The following is a 23039-nucleotide window of genomic DNA, read 5'->3' as shown; positions in this document are numbered from 1 at the left end:
CACAAAAAAAAGTTGGTTGCTCAAAACACATCTTGTAGAATCAGTTCAGAAAATGAAGAATGTGTACAAACATGAGGCATTTTAATTACAGCAGTATGCAACATGATTCTTCCATATCATCAACGTTGGCTCTCAAACTGCTGAATTTAGAAAAATCTGAAGGGGGGCGGACTTTTGTACAGTGTTAAAGGGAAAGGGTGCATACCTGCTCCAAGGCTGTGGAACTCCCTCCCCCAAGAGATCCGTGAATCCAACTCCCTCACAACCTTTCAGTCACGTCTTAAAACCCACCTCTTCTCCTCTGCAATTAAATTCAAGAAGTATCACTGTAAGCACTTTACTTCTTTGTGCCTAGCGGGAACTTGCGAAGGCATCCCCGAAAAGTTCATTTCACTCGATTCAATTTATGTAATTCTTTCCAACTGTTCCGTCTTGCAGAATTGTATAAAACTGGTCAGTTTTCAAAGGCACGTGTTTCAAAATGAGTGAAAGTTAAGGTAGAACGTTTTATAGTTCTCTTCTGTCATTGTGACAGACAGCTCCTCGTTTCACCAAATCACATCACTATATTTACAAAGCATGTTAATTCTGATTATTTACTCACAGATTTGAATCGCTCTGAGTTCTGCTCTCTGTTTTTCAGACAATACATTTCCTTGAGGAAATGAACTCCACCCATAATTGAGGGTTAAGGAAACACCACTCTTATGAAGACAAGATAACTGGAAATGTTCAGGGTTTAAAACGTGGTTTATTTGGAGAAAGTGCCAATTTGATGAACACCACTGGTCTGCACATTGCCAAGTGTGCACTGTCAAAAATTATATCAGGAAACATTAACATATTTTCAGTTTCATCGGGAATCTAAAAAGAAAAAAGATTTGTTAATTCATTCATTCATTCATTTTAAAAATAATCTTTAAAATATTGTAGTATATCATAGGCCAAGTTTTTCTTATTCAGAAAATAGTAAAATAAATGAAATGATTTAGGTGAAAAATAATCATCAACTACTTATTTCTTAATTCTAATTACAGCCATCACAAAGCGTTTCATGAAAAGTAGGAAAAGTGTTAAATGTGTATATTTCTTGGTACAGTAATATAATAGACTGAGCATTCAAACATTGCGTTGATTAGTAGAAAACAAATGACGAGTAATTAAAATTTGAACTACAGTGCACATGACAGCTACCTAATTGTATGTCCATTAATTCATTCTGATTTAATTCATGCAAAGTTTTGAACACAGGTCTAAAATCTGAGAAGCACTTTCCTTCATATTTAGTTGCTGAAATAGTTTTGAAATTTTATTCATCTGCATCAGGAGGTTCTAATGTTTTTGTGTTTATTTTTTGTAACAAACACTGGTGTAAATATCTCAGAACTGTCACTGAGCAGTGCTTTTAGAGTGTTGTACATTACCATCATTTGACCACATGAGGCCGCTGTTCTACTGGGAGGTTCCGCATTACGGTGGGAAAGGGAAAAAAAACGTTGACTGCTGAGTCATTATTAATCTAGAGAAAATGAAGAATTGAAATTCAAAATGAAGCGTAGTTTATAATTACAGAGAGATTAGAAAAGCTTCCTGCCTTAGCCCTGCAAGTACATTCTTGGTCAAGTGATTGTTTTGTTTCACATTAATTTACTCGACTGCTCCTTCCATTTTTTCCCCTTACACTTGTTTGTGACAAATGTGAGAACTTGGCATTAATGTCACATCTGATTGAAGTTTGGGGAACCGAAGTGGACAAATCAATTACCTAAAAATGAAAGATCAGTAGATTAAATTTGATCCTTTTTGAGACCATATTTTTTAAACACATTTTTGGAGGAGAGTCATAGAGTCAAAGAAAAATCTTGAAAACTCACCAAGTCACATATATCGAGATTTTTAGACTCAAAACATGCCACTGATTTCAATTTTTGATTGAGAATGCTTGACAACAAGCAGGTCTCATGTATTGGGCGTTGTAGCTATTATTTTGTCAACCCCCTGTTGTTGTGCAAAATTAAAACAGGGCAGTCGATCACCTGCCCGGATGCCGAGGTTGATTTACCAAATGACGGACCAAACATTTTATACTTTGATTCGATTAGAATATTGAGTGCCATTGTTACATTACATTATTAAATATGTTCTTAAGGCCTCATCAACTGATTGACACAGTCACGATTAAAGTGTTGAATCTGAAATAGAGTAAATATTAAGCCTTAAGGATTAGGTCTTTGTGTAATCTTTGTTGAGTGATACGAATTGGTGCAGTGCATGATTTATATATATATATATATATATATATATATTTATTTATTTATTTTTTCCCTTTCCTCTTTCCTCTCTGCCACCATATCACCTTATTTCTGACAGGCAAAACTCTGGAGGCACAACGAGTCAGAGTCAGGCCTGAAGTGACTGGATACCTGGGGCAGGATGTCACCCTGCCATGCCAGTTCATCCAAGAAAAAACAAGAAAAAGAAAACAATCTCCTGCAACCAGAGGGAAAGCAAATCACCATCACTGCTTCTAACAGCCTGTATGTAGTGAATATTCCTAATTCTCCTGGAGGGGAATTGCAGAATAATCTTTAATAATTAAAGATGTGGAAGTCAGAGATACACGGCTTACATGCACCCTTCCCCAGTGCTACATTTGAAGGAATGAACATCTTTGTGTTTCAAGGTGAGTATGTAAAGCATTTACCAAAATGAAGAGCAGAAACTCTTAAACATGACCGTGATCCTCATTTTCCAGTACATCTAAGTGTTAAATAACATGGGTTTATTTTCTTATACACCAGTAAGTGAAGTTTACTTACCTAATGTGTCTTTATTAACTTATACTGTACCATTAAAAAAAAATCGGCATTAATTGCACCTCATAAATATAGCGAGTGTCTCAATTTATGATCATATTATTGGGTTTATATCGACTATGAAGTTATGTTTAAATAAGTTTCGTTTAGATGACATCACTGAAGGCTGCACAGTGGTGTAGTGGTTAGCGCTGTCGCCCCCCCGGGCAAGAAGGTTCCGGGTTCGCGTCCTAGTTCGAACCAACCAGGGCCTTTCTGTGTGGAGTTTGCATCCCCCCGTGTATGCTTGAGTTTCTCCCACAGTCAAAGACATGCGAGTTGGGCTAAGGTTCATTGGAAATAATTTGAGAGGGAAAGAGATACTTTGGCGATCTGTCTGCCTCTCGCCCGAGATGGATGAAGCAGCATCACTGAAGATGGCACCTATCATTGTGATTATATCCACGAAAAAAAAACACGTCCCTGTGGCCAAGAGTATGAAATGGTGAAAGCAAGGATTTATTGGGGACTAATGTAAGTGTGGTTGGTGTCGTTTAATGCCATTACATTTTTTCAACAATAATGTCAAGTTTAAGCGAAAAAGCTGCTTTAAAAAGTTTGTTTTGTGTATTGAGATTTTGTATTGGGAAAAAATTCACTCCTGAAATCAGCTAGTCAGTTCAAACAGAAGTCATCTTAACTCTGTCATGTTTTTTCAGGCAACGTGTCTGCACCGCTGGGAAGTTCCTCTTCTCTTGGTTTCTGAACCGCATCATATTATTTCTGATCTTTTGTTTGTTTCAGTTCCCTTTACTAAAGCTCTTTTGTCTCTCAGACACATGTGGTCCAGTGATTTGTGTTCTGTTTGTTTCAGGTTTTTTTCTTAAAGTCAGCGTATTGTGTGAAACGACCAGCATCAACAAAGCATTAGTCAAACTCTGAACGCTGTCGGACTTCCCTGCTCTGTCTGTGGCTCTTAGCTAAAGATGAGGATCTATAAAAAACCGAGTAACAAATGGTTTGATGTAATTCAGTTCAGCAGGGGGACTGCGCGCCAGTGTTCATTGTAATGAAGGAATGTGTCTCTCGGTTCAGCAGTGGCTCATTAATAGTCTTTGGACACCAGCGGATCAATGTTAGTTTTGGTAACAAAACATGGTTTGCAACGTTGCTGTAATGATGGGTGTAATCATCAACAATCAACAATTGAATTTGCAGGCTCATTTATCATTGTTTTCATTCATTTTATAGCAAAATGTGATTTGAGTTTCAGTCAGTGCTCTCAGGACGTGTAGATAGATAGATCGATAGATAGTTACTTTATTTATCGCAAGCTCGGAAATTCTGGTGTAACAGCAGCACGTTTCAAACAGCACACTTTAAAAAATATATACAATATGTACATATGTATGTAAAATGTAGAGTTCCGCATTTCAAATGTCTGAGTTGTGAGCAGATCCACTATACAAAGACTAAATATTTCACAAAATCGCAAGAGCTCTGAGAAAAGGCCAAGATGTTTTATAAATGTGCATCAGAACGTTGTTTCCTCTTTTCTTTCCTATACAATCAATCATCTCACGACACCTCTGATTTTTTTTTTTACATTTGGAGGGGCCACGGTTTGTGAACTACACGACTTCTCGACTTAAGTGACTTAAGATGTGCTATTATGTAACGCATTTAAAACTCCCAACACCTCTTCCAGCTTCAGCTGTGAAATGCTGTTTACACACTGAAGCATCAGTACTAACAATCTAATAAAGTTGAATAAGTCACTCAAAAGGGACGTTCCACTTGCAAAGCAAAGACACGCGTCACTGTGCGAATGTTTGTATATTTTTTATTCCAAAAGAAGTTTGTGTGTCTATAGGTTTGAACAACTGGGCGATCACTCTGAAGAACATAATTGCACCTTCAACCCAACAACTCCCGTCACCCACAAGCACACTATAGAGCCTCCTGCTCCTCAGTAGGAATAATAACAACAATTTAATCATAATATTCATCGTCAGTTTTAATAATCCATTTAGCACTAGTATAGAAATATGAAAAAATACCAAAGAAAAAGAACATAAAAGCAAACGAAAAGGTTTGTTTTTGTTGAGTGACTGTACAGACACCCCATCTGATCAGTTTTGTGACCCTCCCTGCACTTTGCTATTCATACTAGCTTTGTACCCCCCTCTTGCCTTTTTACAATAATGCTTTGCAACTAAAAAAAGAAAAATGCTTTAAGCTGATGGTTTAAAGCTGTCGATAGCCACATAATGGCTTTGTGGTACTGTTTTGGGGGAGGTTTGTGGATGTGTTGACAGAACAAGACAAAGAAGATGACGAAAAGAGATTCTGAAGAAAAAAACAACAACAACAACAACAAAACACAACCAGTTTTAGCCTTTAGATAACAAGAGAATCAGAAATCATGATGTTGTTGACGAGAGCGTTTCTGTGTGTGTGTGTGTGTGTGTGTGTGTGTGTGTGTGTACTCTGACAACTTGTGGAGACAGCTCATGTTTTCTTGTCAGCATTCTAGACACAGTCAGAAGTAAACAGAGACGCATCAAATCCAGGCCCGCTTTCGGCTGACAGCCATCATTCAGAGAAGTGGCGTTACGTGTGCAAAGCAAACAATGTAATCATTCATTATCTGGAACACAGCAGCGTCGAGAAATCTGTTTCACTGAAAAATGGATGATTTTATACAGCGATTCAATTTCACCCCAGACAACAATGCCTGTATTTTTCTAGGTAGTTATAAAGGGCTGTATTGATGGTTTTGCATGTTTCCTCAAACACCTGGTTTCACTGCAGAATATAGATGAGGGATCATGTCCTTGTTGCTGCATTAGCAGTTTGATGCTACCAACGCTGAGAGCATGAGACCTCCTCGGTTACAGGTGATGAAGGCAGCTTTTAAATCTCAGCAAAAAATGGGGGAGACTCAAATGGGGAAACTGTCACTTCAAATTAGGGGGGAAATAAAGAGTAAACAGTGATGTAATCGGGAAAGAGGAAACACCAACACAGACTTTTGAGGACTGATAATCAGCTGCTGAAAAATTACATTCATGATCTCTTCTGTCAGGAAATAAAACGACTTAAGAATTGGCAAGTGTGAGCGGGATAATGGGAATTTTTCAATGTTGTACATTGAAAATATTGCATCAGCCAACTCGCAAATCTTGAATATCTGTATTTCCGTGAACACACCAACCAGAAAGGTGTATCACAACTACATTAAGTACATTAACTTTAATCAAGGGTGTGTACATTGTATCCAAGGACCCTATAGTTCCGTAAGTAGTGAATCACTCAACAGGGAAAGACATAATACTGACCATATAACAGCGACCCTTTCACAAAAGGTGCTACACCATAGAAAACACAGCTGCAGCACACGCAGTCAACCGTAGCTTATTGTAACTCAAAAGGGAAACCAAACAGTAACCAATCACTCCTGGTGTGTCATGCATTCAGTGTAAATTAGTGGATTGCATCACATAAAACTGATATCTGCTCTTCAACATCAGTGAAGCCAAAACTCTTCATTCATTTTGGATGAGATGAACGATCTTCCCACAATTGGCTGCGACGGGGCCTTGGTGGTGCCGCCTCGCTGCATTCAGTGGTTTCTGTTGGTAATGTAATGCTGTACTGTAAATACTGTATAAAGTAGACGTCAAGGATCAGGTTGTTGACATTGATTTTTTTTGTGTGCTAATCTCGACAAATTCAAAGAAAAGAGCAACAAGTTAGTCCAATGACTCCACAGCCATTTGTACCCACTGAAGATGTGACAAATTTATGACAAATATATATATATATATAGTTTCGTTAAAAAAAGGCACAGTGAATTCCTTAAACAGCTGGGCACTGTAGGCAAATGTTACCCACACTGGAGTCAATGGTTTTTTTGGGACTATTTTCAGCTGTGGATTAATATTCTACTGAGTATTTTGGGGAACATGATGTTATTTGGGTGTTTGGGATTTGCTGAAAACAAACTAAGGTGTTTTGTACATGGCCGTCAATGGTGTGAGTCTGTGTCACAGAGGATTTAGCCATACCAGGTTTTAGCTCCCTAGTCAAATTCTTCAATTCTTTGATTGTTTTGTTCTTTTCATGAGATTCCTTGACAATGATAAAAAAAAATAAACATACATAATTAGACTCCAACATTCATTTGCCATGGATCAGCTATCTAAAGCAAGTCTGTGAAACACTTTTTGAACATAACTTGGTATGAAAGCTGTGGCTCCTTTAGGAATCTAAATCTAGGGAAAGGTTTGAGTAATCATCGGCAGCAATGTGAAGTGTACACGCATTCAAAGTTAAAGGGCCAAAACATGCAAATCCGCCAGTGTCTTTCTTTAAACGCCGCGGCTAATGGACTGCAGCGCTCAGATTGTGACTGTTGGACAGAAGGGCTGTAACATTAACAACATAATTAAGAGAGAGCAGATTCTCTAACCTAGCTGGAGTGAAAAACATGTTTTTTCTTCCAAATCTATTCATCAGCATGTTTTCCTGTGTTCAACCCTCTCCTGAATGAGTCCCCAGCCACCGAGGGGAGTAATTAGGCAATCAAAAGCTTGAGACAGTATTGACGAGGCTGTGCTGAGTCTATCACTCTGGCAGGAGTCTCTGCTGTGTACGGCCAAGTCTGTCTGTTAAACAGAGAGAAGGGGAAGAAGCTGCCGCTACATCCTGCTGGCGCATTAACAAGCCCCTTAAAAGATGCCCAGAATTAACTGATCAGGACCGATCTAATAATGGAAGTAGTTCAGTGAGGGATTTCTCATTCAAATTCAGTGGTGTACTTTCACTCTCCTCTCTTTCTGTTCCTCTCTATCTTGTCCTCTCTGGCTCGGCCTTACCTCTCTATCTCTTCTACGCTGTGTGAACAAAGGTGAAGGAAAAAAAAAAAGTGGTCTTGGCAAGCGTTGCCCAGGATAACGAGGGACATTAATTTCACATTTCAAAGCTCTCGCTCCCTCTCTCCTTCTCTGTCTTCTCTCCCTTTCTGTGGCCGTCTGATTAACCAACATTAGTAGAAGGGTGGTGGGTACATGGTTCTCCTCACTGTGAGTAGTTACAGACAGACTTACAGGAAGCACAAATTTTTACATACACACATACGCACAGTGTAAAAAAAAAATTGAAAAAAAAAGGCAGGGCCAACAGTTTCCTCAACTATTGTTTGTAGTATTATCTTGTTTTGAAGTCGTAGTATCCACCTTCCCTGATACCACCCAAAAAAAAAGCAGCTATGGGGCACAGGGAGGGACACAAAACTCTTGAACACAATTAACCATAGTCACGTTTCTTAGTATGTTATAATCCACCATATTGTCACACAGTCTGTATTTAACTCTGTGATTCCCACTTAGAACAATGGTAACAAAACAATAAAGACAACAGCAAAAAAACAAAAAACAAAAAAACTGGAAATAATTCTCTGGATGTCTTTTAGTTGCTCTTTTAAATCACATACGGATACAGTATGTCCTCCGACAAGGCTTCGTTTTACTCGAGGGGTAGTCAGCTTCCAGGAAAGTGTGTGGGGAAGAAAACCGATGCCCTCGAATGTAAAGTTGGAGGGAGAGGGGAGTAAGGAGAGGAGAGGGGAAGCCAGTGGAAACCGTCGTCTAGTCATGTGCATCTCTGATCAGATTTCTCAAAATTGAACTGTTCTTCAGGGTTGATTACAGACTATTTAACTTGCAGCCAGTTCTTCACAGTATCTGTAGGCCTCAAGCTCAACTGGATTACAGGTTACAGTTTCCACTTCCCGAGTTCAGCCCCCCCCCCCCCCCCCCCCCCCCCCTTCTCTTTTGTTTTCCGCTAAATTTCACCTGTGGAAATGAGCAGTGTTTTTTCTCAGCAGCACAAATGTCCCTCAGTCACATCACTGGCTACCTGCAGCCCCTCTACCCCCCACGCACCGCCTCTGGTCTCAGTCCTGGTCCACCAGTAGGTCTGTGGTGTTGCTGCTCTGTGGAGGTGGAATGGGTCGGGGGGGGTGAGGTGGGGGGCTGTGACGTAGCCGCCTTGGACTGGGCCCCACTCCGCCCTCACTGTCTGTGTTGGATGAGGAGGGAGGCGGAGGCGGGGGTAACCTGGGCAGGGGTGCTGATGATGGTGGTATTCTCGTTGAGGTTGATCCTATACTACTGCTTGATCTCAGACTCTGGATCCTCCGGCACTCCTGGCAGATCCTCACGTGGGTGCAGCTGCGGGCGGGCAGCATCACAGGAGTAGGGGCTGGTGGAGGAGGGGTGGTGTTGGCTCCAAGAGGATCATCTAGGAGCCTCTGTGGTCCAGGGCCCAGATCTGAAGGCCCTGTTCCACCTGCTCCACCTCCAGCTCCACCTGTCAGGGGGCCAGCTCCACTGTAGAGCTTTCCGTTGCTGAGGCGCATCTCCCGCACCAGGCGCAGGGGCCGTGGGGCCCCCAGGGCTATGCGGGTGGGGTGGCGCAGGGATGCTGAGCTGCTGAGGGGTCGACGGCGGCGCATACGGGAGCTCTTCTTACAAGAGACGGCGTTTCTGAACTCTGTGATCATCTCCTGACAGACAGACACCTACAGGAGAAAAGGGAGGAGGGAGGAAAGAAGGAAAGACGGAAGGGAAGGAAGAGGGAAGGAAGGGAGGCAAAGGTAGGAGGGACGCCACAGACACAAAGTAGGCAGGCAGGCGAACAACACATTGGTAAGGCAGTACATAAATAGGAGCGTAGGGGGAAAGAAATTGAAAGGAAAACGAAAAGAAGGAACCAGGCGGGAACAAGGCAGAAAAAAAAAGACAGTAAGACATGGAAAACAAAAAGGTCACAAGAGAAGCGAGGGCACAGAGATCCACAAATGGAGGGATGGTTTGAGAAAAAGAAACGAGGAGGTGATTAGGGAAGGATGTGGAGATGGGTAGAGATGGGAGAACAACCAAGGAGCAGAGAGAGTTATTACAATCCAAACACACCAAACACCAAAATGTTGTTTAGTTTATGGGCACTTCATTATGACACTATGCACTATGAACAGACAGGCAGGTCTACAAACTCAGGTGCACATACACAACGGCACAATCACGCACAGAGCACAACCTCGCACACACCAGTAACCATTTGAATCATTCCAAAAGCACGACTACTGTAATTTGGACAAACAATGAACAAAATGCAACAACATTCTCACTGAAATCATAACAAAGTCATGTGCTCACATAAACAGAAACAGTACTCATTATCGGAGAACAGACACTGATGGACGAATGACAGGAGGTGTGTGTGTGTGCGTGTGTGTGTGTGTGTGTGTTTGAGAGAGAAAGTGAGAGGGAGACGCACAGTGAAATGAGTAGAGGTAATCCAAGAATGGAAACGAAGAATACCAGCGTACATGTGAGGCATGTAAAAGAAGATACATCATGACATTTAATGCCAGGGAAAAAGATCACACTACTTCTTTATGCAAGCAAATATTGGCAATTCTCAATATTGCTTATTTGTACCATCAAGTTTAGTTCACAAACACTTAAGTGCCATACTGTTAACCAGCAAACACTAAAAATGCAAAACAGGCAAGACATGCAAAGTGACATCAAACTCCTCTATTTGTTTCATCATTTTTGGACATGACAGCAGTTCAGTGCCACAAACGACAACATTCCTCTCATCTCACATGCACATAATACATTAAACCTCAAACATCATATGACACACACGAACGAACACATATCAGTGGAGGCAAAAGCTGGAAGAAAAGAAAAATCTACCCACGCTCACACACACACAACAAAACAACATAATCAAAAGGGTTTGGCGGGGTGCCATGGGAACCTACTGGGGTGTGTCTGTGGTGTCGGCGAGGGCAGGTATGGGGGCATACCTCATCGGTCTCTGTCGAGCGGCGTGTCGACCACACAAACTCCATAATGGCCACAAACACGGCAATGATGAGGCCACAGATCAGCACCACGAAGATGCCCCCAATGTTCTCCATGCCGAGACCTGGGAGTGGGTCACAGGATGCACACATCAGTGCACACTTCAATAGACACTTTTTAAAATGTCAACGTTGATTCACTAGAAATGTGGAGTATTACACACCCAGTGAAAACAGTTGCTTAATGTTTTCCGTGGCTCTGGATAATATTGGCTTATTTAAAAAAAAACAAAAAAAATTGTTTCATGCAAAGAGTTAAATGACAAGATAAATAATATGAAGTCGCAGACAGCAGCTGAATAAAGATGAATGAAGAAAACCATCTCAGTCCAAATGTACAAGCTCTGTCCAAATGTAACACACACACACACACATATACACACAAACACACAATCACACACACACACACACCCACACACACCAGTCTTTATGCAAAACTAAGAAACTGTAACTTTGTATTCATTGCACAGGCATGACATTGGTGTATTCCCATCAAACTCTCGGCGAGACAGCAGATACGTGCATTTCCAAAAATGTTAAACGATTCCGTTAAATCAGAGAAAATTGCTCAAATGAAATCACTTTTGGAATGTCGGGGGTTGACGTAGTGTGTTGGTGTGTGTGTGTGTGTGTGTGTGTCTGTCTGTTTGTGTTTGTGTTTGTGTGTGTGTGTGTGTGTGTGTGTGTTTCTACTACATCTCCTCATCCTCAAATGTAACCCTTCTTATTCAAAATGTGTTCTAACCTTAAGAGAGTGCAGTATCAAATCTCTGGAGTGCTCTTCAAATAGAGTTTTAAGAAAAAATTAAATGACCCATTAGGAAGTGGCTGTGTGAATACCAGAATTAAGTAGCCCTGAAATGCTTGAGATTGGACAGATGAAGCTCAATGATGCTAAAAGAATCGGGAACAGAGCATTTCGCTCCAAATGATTGAAACTGCTTTTTAAAAGAGATTTTCCTCTGACGGCAGCGGCATAAATACTGAGGCACCTTCATTGTCTTTGTCATTTATGGAGGCACACAAATACGCGCGCGCGCACACACACACACACACACACACACACACACACGTAAACAGACACACTCCCTCTAATATAATTTCCATTACACACCACCTGAGACAAACAGGAGACATTTGGGAAAGTAGATTGTGCTAAGCACCCTTCACAAGGACTTTAGGTTAGGCATTAGCCATTAGTGGGACTGTAGAAGAGAGTGAGGAGACTATTACTGGGGACATTAGAGAGAATAAGGGAGTGGAGGCAGACAGCTGCGGTCAACTGACCCTTGGCACGGTGGTCCTCCTCTTTGGGACACTGGCCTCCCTCCCACCACCTCCTCTTCAGTATCTCCAGCCTGTTATTCTCCTGCAGCTGGAGGATGGCCAGCGTGATCTCATCTCTGAACGGAGAGCCTGGCAAATGACAGGAGAAAATGCAAAGGATAATAGCAAGTGGTGGAGAATGGATAAAAGGTGCAGAAAAATGGCCCAGACAAGAGAGGGATTATTTCCGAAAGGCAGAAAAAAAACTAAAAAACATGAAATGTGAAAATGTAAAAAGAAAAAGGAGAGCGAATCACAGAGTATCAACGGCTGCTGCAGCCAAGAGATGGCTATGTGTGATCTTATGGTGAGAATAAAGAGAGGATTAGTGAGCGATAAAGAGCGAGAATACATCCAGACTGAGCTCAGTGGAACAGCTGCTGGTCAGACAGAATAACAAGCATGTCATGAACTAGATACAGTAGAACAGGCTGAGAGGATTTTAAAGGGTCAGATAACCAAAAATGTAATATATGTTCTCAGCTACGCTACATTTTTCTTTGGAGCTACTTAAAAGGGCAGTGAGCGATTTTGGAGAAAGATTTCTGTTGTTGATTCAAAACCCCTGAGTCGTAGTGTATGTCGCCTAGCACGTCACCTGATGTGTTGGGAGGTGATGTTTTCCATCTGCACTCACAGTGTTTTGTGGAGCGGTCCGCACAATTTGGGGTTGACAGAATACACACAGAACACACAGATAGTGGACCGTGAGGAAATATTTTGCTGCATTTTACAAAAATAATATTGGATTAAAATCACTTACGGCCCCTTTAAGACCCCAGTGCCTATGAACGTTTTTGACTGAGTGTTGTGCAAGTAAAATGACAGGTTCTTAACAGAACTGTAGATGTAATGTCCCCCGTATCAAAGCTGTTAAAAGAGCACACAAAAGGAAAGATGCCCCCAATCCCACTGTCCTGGATAACCATGTGTTCTAGCTGCTATCCTCTAGAGGACACTATAAATCACGTCCCACCCTCACGAACCATTTAAAAAATACAATTTTTTTTAACACCTCCATACAGACCCTGAACTCCTTCCTTCATGACAATCTACTGCCCTCTGAGAGAAATACAATAAAGTCGCTGTGCGTTGACAGGAGACGGAAGGGGAAACAGCTACTCTGGCTCTGTGTGCCTTTTACAGTGTAATGGAGCTCATGCAGATGTGTCCTCTCCCAGGTAATGAGTTATTATCCCTTCTCTCGATGAAAGTATGGGTTTTGGATCCAAGAGAACACCTCATAATTCATGTTGAAACAGCCTACCCTCTGTTGAACGTGCTCACTCCCAGCATGTCCAGTGTCTCCTCTGCCAGAACTTATGAAGCTGTTTACCAGTGCAGTAGACTCAATACCCACTATTTTCCTCAAAGAGGTCACTGGGGCTATAGGTGACCTACCTCCAAGAATAATGACTGTGTACTTGACTATTTTTGGATCACAATAAAAAGACAACCAGTCACTGTGAAGAAACTCAGCCTTGAGCTTAAGGGTTACTTATACAGTATATATGAGATTTTAGACATTAATATAGCAGCAAACAACTATTTTCTACGAAAATATATAGTTACCTCCGCCAAGGAGGGAATGTTTTCACCCCTGTCTGTTTGTTTGTTTGTAGGCAGTAACTTGGTGGAAGGGTGTGACACGAGCAAAGACAGAACCCATAAAATGTTGGCATGGATCTAAACAAAGGGGCAGTTCCAGGAATTCTTTTTCTAATTTCTTTAACAGCGAATAATGCATGGATCTTGGGGGGGAAAAAATCAGCCATAATAAGAGGACTGATATATATGAGAGTGTGCAATTTGGTGTGAATCTAGCGCATTTCAATATTCATCGGTGGAGGGGCTCCTTTCAGCCGCTGTACGGTAACAACAGGCTCTAATTAGCACCAATGTGTAACTGAGTTATGTATCGTCAAAATTTTTATTAGTGTGTTGTTCTATGTTGCGAATTCATGCTGTTGTCGGCGTAATTTGTTTTGGCCTTTTATCAACATATCCCTCTTTCACAATGGAGATTATGATGTCATGGTCTGCATTGTTTTGTTGGCTTAGCTATGAGGCTTGATTGAATTTAAGGGGACTGTTGGGCCTTGGCAGACGTGCGAGTGTCCAGTACAGAGTGTTGAGGTGAAAGTGACCTTCCAGAATTTACTTAGCCGAAGAAACCGCGTTCTCTGGCTAAGAAAGAGATTGGATGAAAATAAGACACAATATCAGTCTGGCTTTTTCTAAGATGGCGACCTGAAGGCCTCCAACTAGACATGAAACCGTCTTTTCTTCAGAGTAAGTATGATAACAATTGATTATGAATTTGTTCGATGAATGTTGCTATTGCAATGTTAGCGTGGGCTCCTGGCTGACAGTGGATTTTTGTTTTCGTGTGGCTCTAATGCACACAGGGCAAGTTTATCACTTGTGTGCCTCGTTGTGTGTCTACGGTGATTGATCAGGTCCGAGATGCTGGTGCTCTTGTGCGTCATGTAGAATTTTGACACAATATATGATACACATGCCATCTGTACATTTTTCACCACAGTAAATGTGACCATTAGATGCTCAGGACATGTTTCAATCCTTGGCACTGCGAACGAATTGTTCTCATCTTCTTTCGTGTTATAAATTTTGGTGATTGTGTTGCGTCTATCTCTTCAGCAATATGCAATTCAATGTTTCCACGCAATGTCCTATAATTTGGACGCACTGTCTACTACAGGTTCATGTGTTGTCTACTACTACGATAATAAAAGCCCAGTGACATTTGTAAGCAAGCTGAGTTTGCCGATGTTCAGCGCTGCACGTCTGACATCAAACAAAGCTCCGGTCTAGGGGCTGAGAGATGATGTAAGGTGCTGAGAGATGATGATCTGAGTGTGAAATAGGAACATTTAAAAATTCTACTACATAATTTTATTTGATTTTTTTTAGACTTTCTCCAAAACTTTGCTTTTCTTCTTCTTTTTCTTGTGAGGGACGGCACATGCTGTGTTTATCTCTCTGAGCCTCAGGAAAGTGTTCAAATTAAACAATCTAATGAGAGAAAATCACTCTTTGATAACACACAGATCATACATATACATACAGCGTGCACCCTGTGAATAGGCGGCTGCAAGTAGATGTTGCTCCGTATTAAGGGATTACAAACACAAAAGACTGGGATCCATTGTGTTAACATGCTTTGTGGTAATATTTATTGTCTTTGTTCAAAGCTTGAGTAACATCTCACAACCATTGCTCTGTCACTGTTTTTTTTTTCTTTCAGATCTGGAACTCTATACATATTTAATATGTTCCTGCTTTAATTACTGCAACATGCTATTCTCTTGTCTTACTCTGCAAGCTATTGCACAGCTACAAATGAAATACTGCAGCAGTGATATGCTCGGGTTAAGGCCTTTATTGATAAATTATAGGTCTGATCTATGACATGACAGCTATATTTGTGACCTCCTGTGACCTTTAAATGCTTGGTAAGGCCAATCCCAACCTTGGATCTTCAGGCAACTCAGTAGAGGCAAAAAGACAAAATGTGATTGAGTGTTTACAACAGGGGCTTGAATGCTTTGAAATTTCCAGCATGAAATAAAATGACCCTGAATAAATCAATACTGATGTGTAAATCTCTTTTCAAAACCTTTTCACAGGCCTTCTGGAAAAGTCATCATCATATAACTGATCATATATAAGAGGACACTGTATGTATAACATGTACTGTATGTATGCATGTATATAGTGTATATCTCGAAATATTAAATACAATTTAAAGAGTAATCATTTAACCACTGTTAATATTTCATGTAAATTCTTTAAATGTATTATTCTTATTCTCTATATTTTTTGCAATTCGTATATTTTAAATTCATTTATGTAGATATTGCATATATTTTTAATGTGTGCTGTGTGCAACGTGCTGCTGCTACACCGGAATTTCCCAGCTTTGGATAAATAAAGTATCTATCTATCTATCTATCTATCTATCTATCTATTTATTTATCTATCTATCTATCTATCTATTTTACCAGATTGTAAGTTTGCACAATAATTATCTCTAATTTCGAGATAACTATAATGAAGAGATGAATCTCATCATTACTAATCATCATAAATCTTATTGTGATGCAACAACTTCATGACATACAAGTGTGTTAAAGTTATTAACAGGTCCTTCCTGTTGTGTCAAAAAATGAAATGGAGATGCTGATACATGCTTTTATCTCATCACGACTGGACTACTGCAATTCCCTCTTTAAATGCATTACACACTGTTCAAAATCATAGAATTCACCCTTCATCCGGTACCTTGTGTGTTTTTGTTTTGTTTTAATCTCACTTTTCTCAGACAACTGTGATGTTATCACTTTGATCGTGAAGCATTTTGTGACTGGTGTCTGTGAAAGGTGCTATATAAATTCATTTATCAGTTGCCAAAGGATATCTTTGATCTTTAAATAATAAATTAGTATTATTACCCAGTGGCATGCCGATGCCGTAGCCCTTGGTGTCCAGCAGGCCTCCGATCTTTGTGAGATTACAGTTGAGGCCGCGGTGGTATTCATTCATGCTGCTCTCCATCAGGAAGGCATACTTGGAGTTGAGCACACGGGCAATGCCCTCCTCTGTGCTTTTCACGAATACACTCGGCTGCTTAGAGTTCATGTAGTTCCACATGCGCTGGTAGGTCTGGTAGCGCGAGTTCTGCGGAGGGATGAGAAGACAAAGATGCGGATTCAACACAGATTATAGATTTGTTCGAATGAGCTTTTCAACATATCCTATCATCTGTCTTTGAAGCAGAAATCAAACGAAGGGTGAAAAAAAGGAAAAAGAGAAAAAGAGATAGAGATGTATCCTAGATATACGGGGAGGGAAAAACATGTAGATCAGAAAATCCCGGTGAGAATAATGACAAGTAGGGTAAAACATCAATGGCATGTAGAGCGGGAAAGGAGAGAGGAGAGAACAGGAGAGCGGAAAAAAGTGAGATGAATTAAGGCAACAGATTATTCGCCCATGGCGCAGCTGATGCAACATCTTTTATACAGATGGAAGTAAATCAGCACACAGGAGGTGGTGCAGCACTCAGCTAAATAAGACAAACTCCAAATTGAGGATTGAGTGTTTGATGTGTCAAATTATATTTTATGTAGACAGGGGGTATCTCTCTCTCTGTGTGTGTGTGTGTGTGTGTGTGTGTGTGTGTGTGTGTGTGTGTGTGTATTATAGGCATTGCGTTGGGTAATGTACTGTAGTACTAGACCACACATACTCATACCCTCAATATGGACAAACACCAGGAGAATGTAAAACACCATGTCGCCATTTCCCATACATGCACACAAATAAACAAGTACATATTTTTTTAAACACACACCTACACAAACTCCCACATGTAAACACACCCACACACAAGTCAAAACGCGGGAACACACACATACATACACATACACACACGCACACACACACACACACACACACACACACACACACACACACACACACACACACACGACAAACACAGATGCCGGCACAGATGCCGGAAGCACTTTCATAAGCAAACACAGGCAGTCAGCCACTTAACACAAACACAAACAGCCATAAAGGAAACAATAGAGGAACTCAGGGATAAAGTAGCAAATATGATGACCACCAATCCCTCCAGGTCCAACAATAAAGACCAAATTGCACAAACACAAAAAACTTTGTGAAAAATGGTTGTTATAGAGGAGATTCAGGAAATTGTCAGATTGCAAAGTGAATTCAGCTGCCATCAAGAACAGCAGAAATTAACAACCGCACGTGCAGAAATTACGAACACAGACGCACACAATCCTAAACACGGAGAGAAATATTGTCTTCATCCGCAGTGGGTCGTACCATGAAGAAGGTCATGGTGCTCCCTCCGTGTATGGTGCCATACTCGATGTTGGTCTGGTCGGCCAAGTCATCGGGGGACTCGATGGGAACCTCCATCCTCTGGACAGTTAGGAAGGCCGCCAGGTTGGCCGTGTAGGAGGAGATAATGATCAGGGTGAACGCCCACCTATGAGGAGGAGACAGAAGGGGGAGGAAAAGTGAAAACATTAAGTGGGGGGTGTGCATTATGGAATAATAATAGTCTTTTTTTTCTTTTTTTTAACAGAACATCAATATACAGTACTGTGTAAAGGTTTTTGGCACCTCACATTCTCCTTAGATTCCCTTTCCATCATGCAATACCATCTAGAAGTCAACTATTCTGTCCAGAGTGCATTCTGCAGCTGAAGAACAACCACCAAACATACAGTACAGCCAAATATATAAAGAACTATCTCCAGTGACAAGAAGAACAAGGAACAGATGGCGTGGCCCCCACATAGCCCTGATTTCAACATCGCTGAGTCAGTCTGGGATTATGTGAAGAGACACTGAGACAGACTCAATCCACAGGAGCACTGGGGCAGTTTCTCCAAGATGCTTGGAACAACCTACCTGCCAGTTACTTTTACAATTTGCATGCAAGTGCAGGACAAGTGGTGCTTTGTTGGCAAAGGCTGGCCATGTAGTTTTTTGTCTGCTTACTAACCTATTCACATCATGCTTTACTTTTTTACTTTAAAACCTTTGTGCCGTACATCATGGCAATGTAGAGACTGTTAATGTTTGAAAGAAGCATTTGTTGTTGTTGTTATAGTTAGCCAAAATGCGAATGAAATACAAGACAAATCAAGATACTTTATCACACTGATGTGAAAGTCAGGCAGATGCAGCATTTCCATTAAGCAGCCCTGCTCATTGATTTGCAACACTGCCCCCACACACACTGAGAGATGTTAGAGAGATAGATAACTCTGTATAAATGGTATAGGGAAATTCTCAAATGTAAATCATCTCAACGTAAATATCATGACATTGCCATCGATAATAATCCTCAAACTTGAAAATGGGAGTCTCTTGTGGCATTTGCTGCATGTCTAGAAACTTTCATCAAGTAGACTATCATGTAGTCACCATATAAAATAATAACCCCTATCCCACATCTTGCTCAACTCAGTATAATATTCTCTTCCTGTCTTCCTCTACCCTTTATCTCCTTCGCTCTTAGCGATTATTATTTCTTTCTCAGCACGGGTCTCTTTTTACACTCACGCTGTTGCCACGGGAAAAACATCAGGCTAGTATTTCTGTGAGCTTAGCATTTTCCTTTTGCATGAAAAGCTGGTGCTGAGAGACCAAAACTTATAAGCTACGTGTCAGCTAAATGCCTAAAATCCAAAAAGTAAATGTCATTATTTTAAGCAGCAGATGTGCCACAAAAAAGCAAGCTTAAAAAAAAAATGCAGGTTTTTCTCACTAGGAAATGCAGTAGCCAGTGATTGATTTTTAATTTTCAAAATGTTAATTGCCAGTCTCAAGATCTCTACCGCCCTCCGTGAATGTGTGCTTCAATTTCCATATCTCATGGTGTAAGTTGCACGTTGGACCAAGATTAGCTTCCAAAATAGACTTGTTTACATCTTGAACTCAGATTAAAAATTCAAGCACTGGGCAAATTTCCCCTCTTTCTCATGTGCAAAAACCCTTCGAGTATATTCTGCAACTTACCACACCCCGCTGACACATCTGGTAGACAGGGCTCTGGGCATTATCTCGGATCCCTGCTGCATGAAGCCTCCAACAGGAAACCACAGGCTGTTTCCCAGGGTGTACTGGTTCTCCAGCATGTCCCTGCGCTCTCGAAGACATGGGTGAGGGTTGTACCACTCGTAGGGGCTCAGTCTGGCGGGGAAAACAACGGTACAGTGGAACAAGGTCAAACTACGGTACAGTGATGCACTTGTGTCTTCATCATTCAAGTCACCATCAATCAGTCATTCGATCCTCGTCAAACTGTCTGCGGGAGGTTGTCTTGGGTAAAAAAATTACGATATGTGACAGGCAACCTGTGTTCAACAAGATAAATGGCGATTGAGCGCAGATGTGAGCTGCAGATTATCTGTACAGTGTGTGATGTAATGTATTGACCTTGCAGCCAGGAAGAGCACGCAGCTGACAGCCAGGTAGGCGAGCAGCATAAAGAGCCAGACAGCCGGAGAGAAGGGATCGAGGAAGGAGAAGTAACCCGGCTTACGACCCTGATGCAGAGAAAAATAAGACAAGGAGATAAAGACAAGAATAACGAAACAGAGGCCGACTGTGACAGACAGACTGGAAGGGACACTTTGCTCGGAGAGAAGGTGTCGTGTCCCAGTAGTCAGTAATTGTCCCTTCTGCACCACAGGAGGGCAGTGTCCTTCACTGCACTCTCACAGTAAGTCTGCAGTGCTGTGATACGCTAATGCTACAATCCATAAATGCTCTATTTCACAATGCCCACTGCTGAAGCATCCTTGGCTTGGCCCCAAACCTCATTAGCAATGTACAGCTGCCACAGTTACCGAGTTACAGAGCACTGACTTATTGAGCAATTTAAATTACACCAATATCTCTCACTGTGGACACAGTGGATGCCGCATAACATACAAAAACAAGCCCTAGCTTCAGAAGATGAGATCAGCTGTTGTGCCACAACCAGTCAGATTCCTCGAGCGTCATCTAACAAGTGCAGCCCGTCGTCCTCTGCGTGACCCCCGTTGGCTTGAAAGCAGTGCAGACACAAGGAATGAAATCCGGTCCGTGACCGGTCCGTGATCGGGTGCGAGTGTCACCCGGCGGGCGACCTACAGCCCTCGATAACGCCCTCACCAGCTGAACTCTGTACAAGATGCTGATGCCCAGGTTCATGAACGGCTTCGAGAAGTCGATAACTTTCTCTCTCTCCGACGTGATGGTGAAGCCTGCCACGGCCAGGTCTGCTTTCTGCAAAGAAAAGACAGGCAGATGGACAGATGACAGTGAGGGGGAAGAGAGAGGCAGAGGAAGTGAACAAAAAGGACGGAAAGTGGTCAGGTGGCTGTGCAAAAATAGAGAGACACTTGATGTTGTTGGGGTACATACACACGCACACACACACACACACACACACAATCCACGTCCAAGTGAGGCTAATTGCACGTAAGCACTGGGTGGATGGTCTTTCCACCTGTATGGAACCTTGCAGGTCTCTGGCCGCTCTGCCTCCCCTCCATCTCTTCCATTAAAAGCTAATTGATGTACATGGGCAGCTAATTAAAGCTGAGTGATCAGGCAGTGGGGAGGGCAGGGAGGGAGAGCGTGGAGAGCTCGGGGAGCACCAGTGTGGCAGGCCCCACACAGGGACCACAGTCTGGTAATTGAAGTGTACTGTGTGGTAATTAAGCAGAGAGGGGCTCTCATTAGCCCGCCTCAACCAGAGCGTCTGTCAGGGGCGCGCTCGCCCTGGACAGGGGGAGAAAGAGGGGGGCGACAGGCCGGGTTAGGGGTGGGTTACTGTGAGGAAAAAGATGGTGCAGACAATTTTAGGCAATGCTGCTACTCTCTTTTGGGGAATTATCAAGTCAGCTTTTGTCCTAGATCCACTTGTAAGAACATTTGGACATTTTTCTGTGTGTGTGTGTGTGTGTGTGTGTGTGTGTGTGTGTGTGTGTGTGTGTGTGTGTGTGTGTGTGCGTGTATGTGTTTGTGTGTGCGCGAGTGTGTGTGTCACACAGAGTACTCACCCTGTTGATTAGTTCTCCAACCATTCCAGTCCAAGAGCCGTTGGGCTCTGGAGCCCCATAGAGTCCGTCATCCACCAGTTTGATCTTAAAGGAGAATTTCAAAATGTTTGCCAGCTCCCGCAGCATGTCCACGCAGAAGCCCTTGTACTGGTCGTTACCCTGGAGGTCCTGGTAGTTCTCCTTACGCATCACATACGGGTTCTCCTGAACACGGGGGAACACATAAAGAGTCTCAATCCAAAACCATGAATATTGGTTTGATATTGGTTTGAGTGCGATTTTGAGGCTAGATGTTTTTAAAAAAACATCTTCAAAAAAATAATGATATGTCAAAGGAATAGTTCAACATTGTGAGGATTATGCTCATTTGTAAAGCATTTTGAATCCCTGATCAAAATAAATGTAATATATTTTGAGTTTGCTATTCTCGGGTGTGTACTAGACCATCTGTTACAGAAAGCCAGTAAACCACTAAAACTGAGTTTTAAAGACGTGGAAGTGAGAACGTAACAAATAGACAATATGCAGATGCACCATGGGATTCAGCTTTTGGAGTTCGACCAATATGATATAGAATATCTTGTGAAATCATCTGAGACTCCTTTATTTTCCTATTAGTTTGTGCTCTTAAGGATTACCCTATCTCAGGTATTTATTGTACCTTGTAAACAGGCTTGTGTGAGTGTAATGTTACACGACAGCGTTCTGTGGTGCAGGAGACTTGCTGTTTTTTCACCTCTAATCCAACCTGATGATGATGTAGCAGCGTCATACGAGAGGTTTATTGATTTTTCTGATGTAGCATTACTCATATGGAAACCAGCGGGAGACAAATTGTAGTTATTAAGACATAATCAGAGGACTAGCATTTTGCCAGTTTGTCTCCGGTAACACGTCCCTCTCAGTGCTGTGTCAGTTTCTATGACAGCTACAGTGACAGCAGAATTAACAGAAACAGACCACAACACAGCTTGCGCAGCAACACGGAAAGAACTCTGACCTCACCAGCGTGGCAATCCAGAGAGAAAGTGCGACCTTACCAGTATGGTGGTGACAATGAGGGTCTTGTTTGCCAGCGTCTCTGAAACATTAATGTCCAGACTGGTGGAATTCATTGCCAGGGTGTTGTTGGAGTACCAGATCCCAATCTACCACCGAGGAGAAAGGGAAGGGAAATCAATGGCTATTGTGGGATAAATAATGTGCAGTTAATCTCTAACTTCACCACAACTGTTATACGGCAGTGGCGGCCTACAAACCATCTATAGCAAATAAGTATTTCAGTGAGTACATTAACGCAATTGGTCTATTTTATGGAGTACTTTAGCATGTTGAATATTTAATGCTTTGCTTTGG

At 41.8% G+C, this 23039-nt stretch overlaps 1 protein-coding gene across 3 annotated transcripts in view; it reads right to left on the bottom strand.

Annotated features, from left to right (window-relative positions):
* Positions 1-4621: 4621 nt before the first annotated feature.
* Positions 4622-23039, bottom strand: part of grik5 (glutamate receptor, ionotropic, kainate 5) — a 79812-nt gene continuing 61394 nt past the window's right edge. For 2 of the 3 annotated variants that reach the window (XM_047335330.1, XM_047335331.1), the window contains 10 exons: positions 22724-22831; positions 21684-21887; positions 20791-20904; positions 20071-20180; positions 19651-19824; positions 17944-18109; positions 16539-16764; positions 12025-12153; positions 10636-10802; positions 4622-9381 (listed from right to left, as the gene is read on the bottom strand). In XM_047335330.1, coding sequence (XP_047191286.1) covers positions 8755-9381; positions 10636-10802; positions 12025-12153; positions 16539-16764; positions 17944-18109; positions 19651-19824; positions 20071-20180; positions 20791-20904; positions 21684-21887; positions 22724-22831 — 2025 coding nt within the window. In that variant the 3' untranslated portion in view covers positions 4622-8754. The remainder of the gene's footprint in view (positions 9382-10635; positions 10803-12024; positions 12154-16538; positions 16765-17943; positions 18110-19650; positions 19825-20070; positions 20181-20790; positions 20905-21683; positions 21888-22723; positions 22832-23039) is intronic. The other variant, XM_035637309.2, reaches the window with a different exon arrangement.

This window comes from Scophthalmus maximus, chromosome 1 (genome assembly GCF_022379125.1).
Source record: "Scophthalmus maximus strain ysfricsl-2021 chromosome 1, ASM2237912v1, whole genome shotgun sequence".
Taxonomy (NCBI): Eukaryota; Metazoa; Chordata; class Actinopteri; order Pleuronectiformes; family Scophthalmidae; genus Scophthalmus; species Scophthalmus maximus.
Note: the sequence above shows the minus strand (reverse complement) of the source record. Positions and strands in the feature narration are given on the sequence as shown.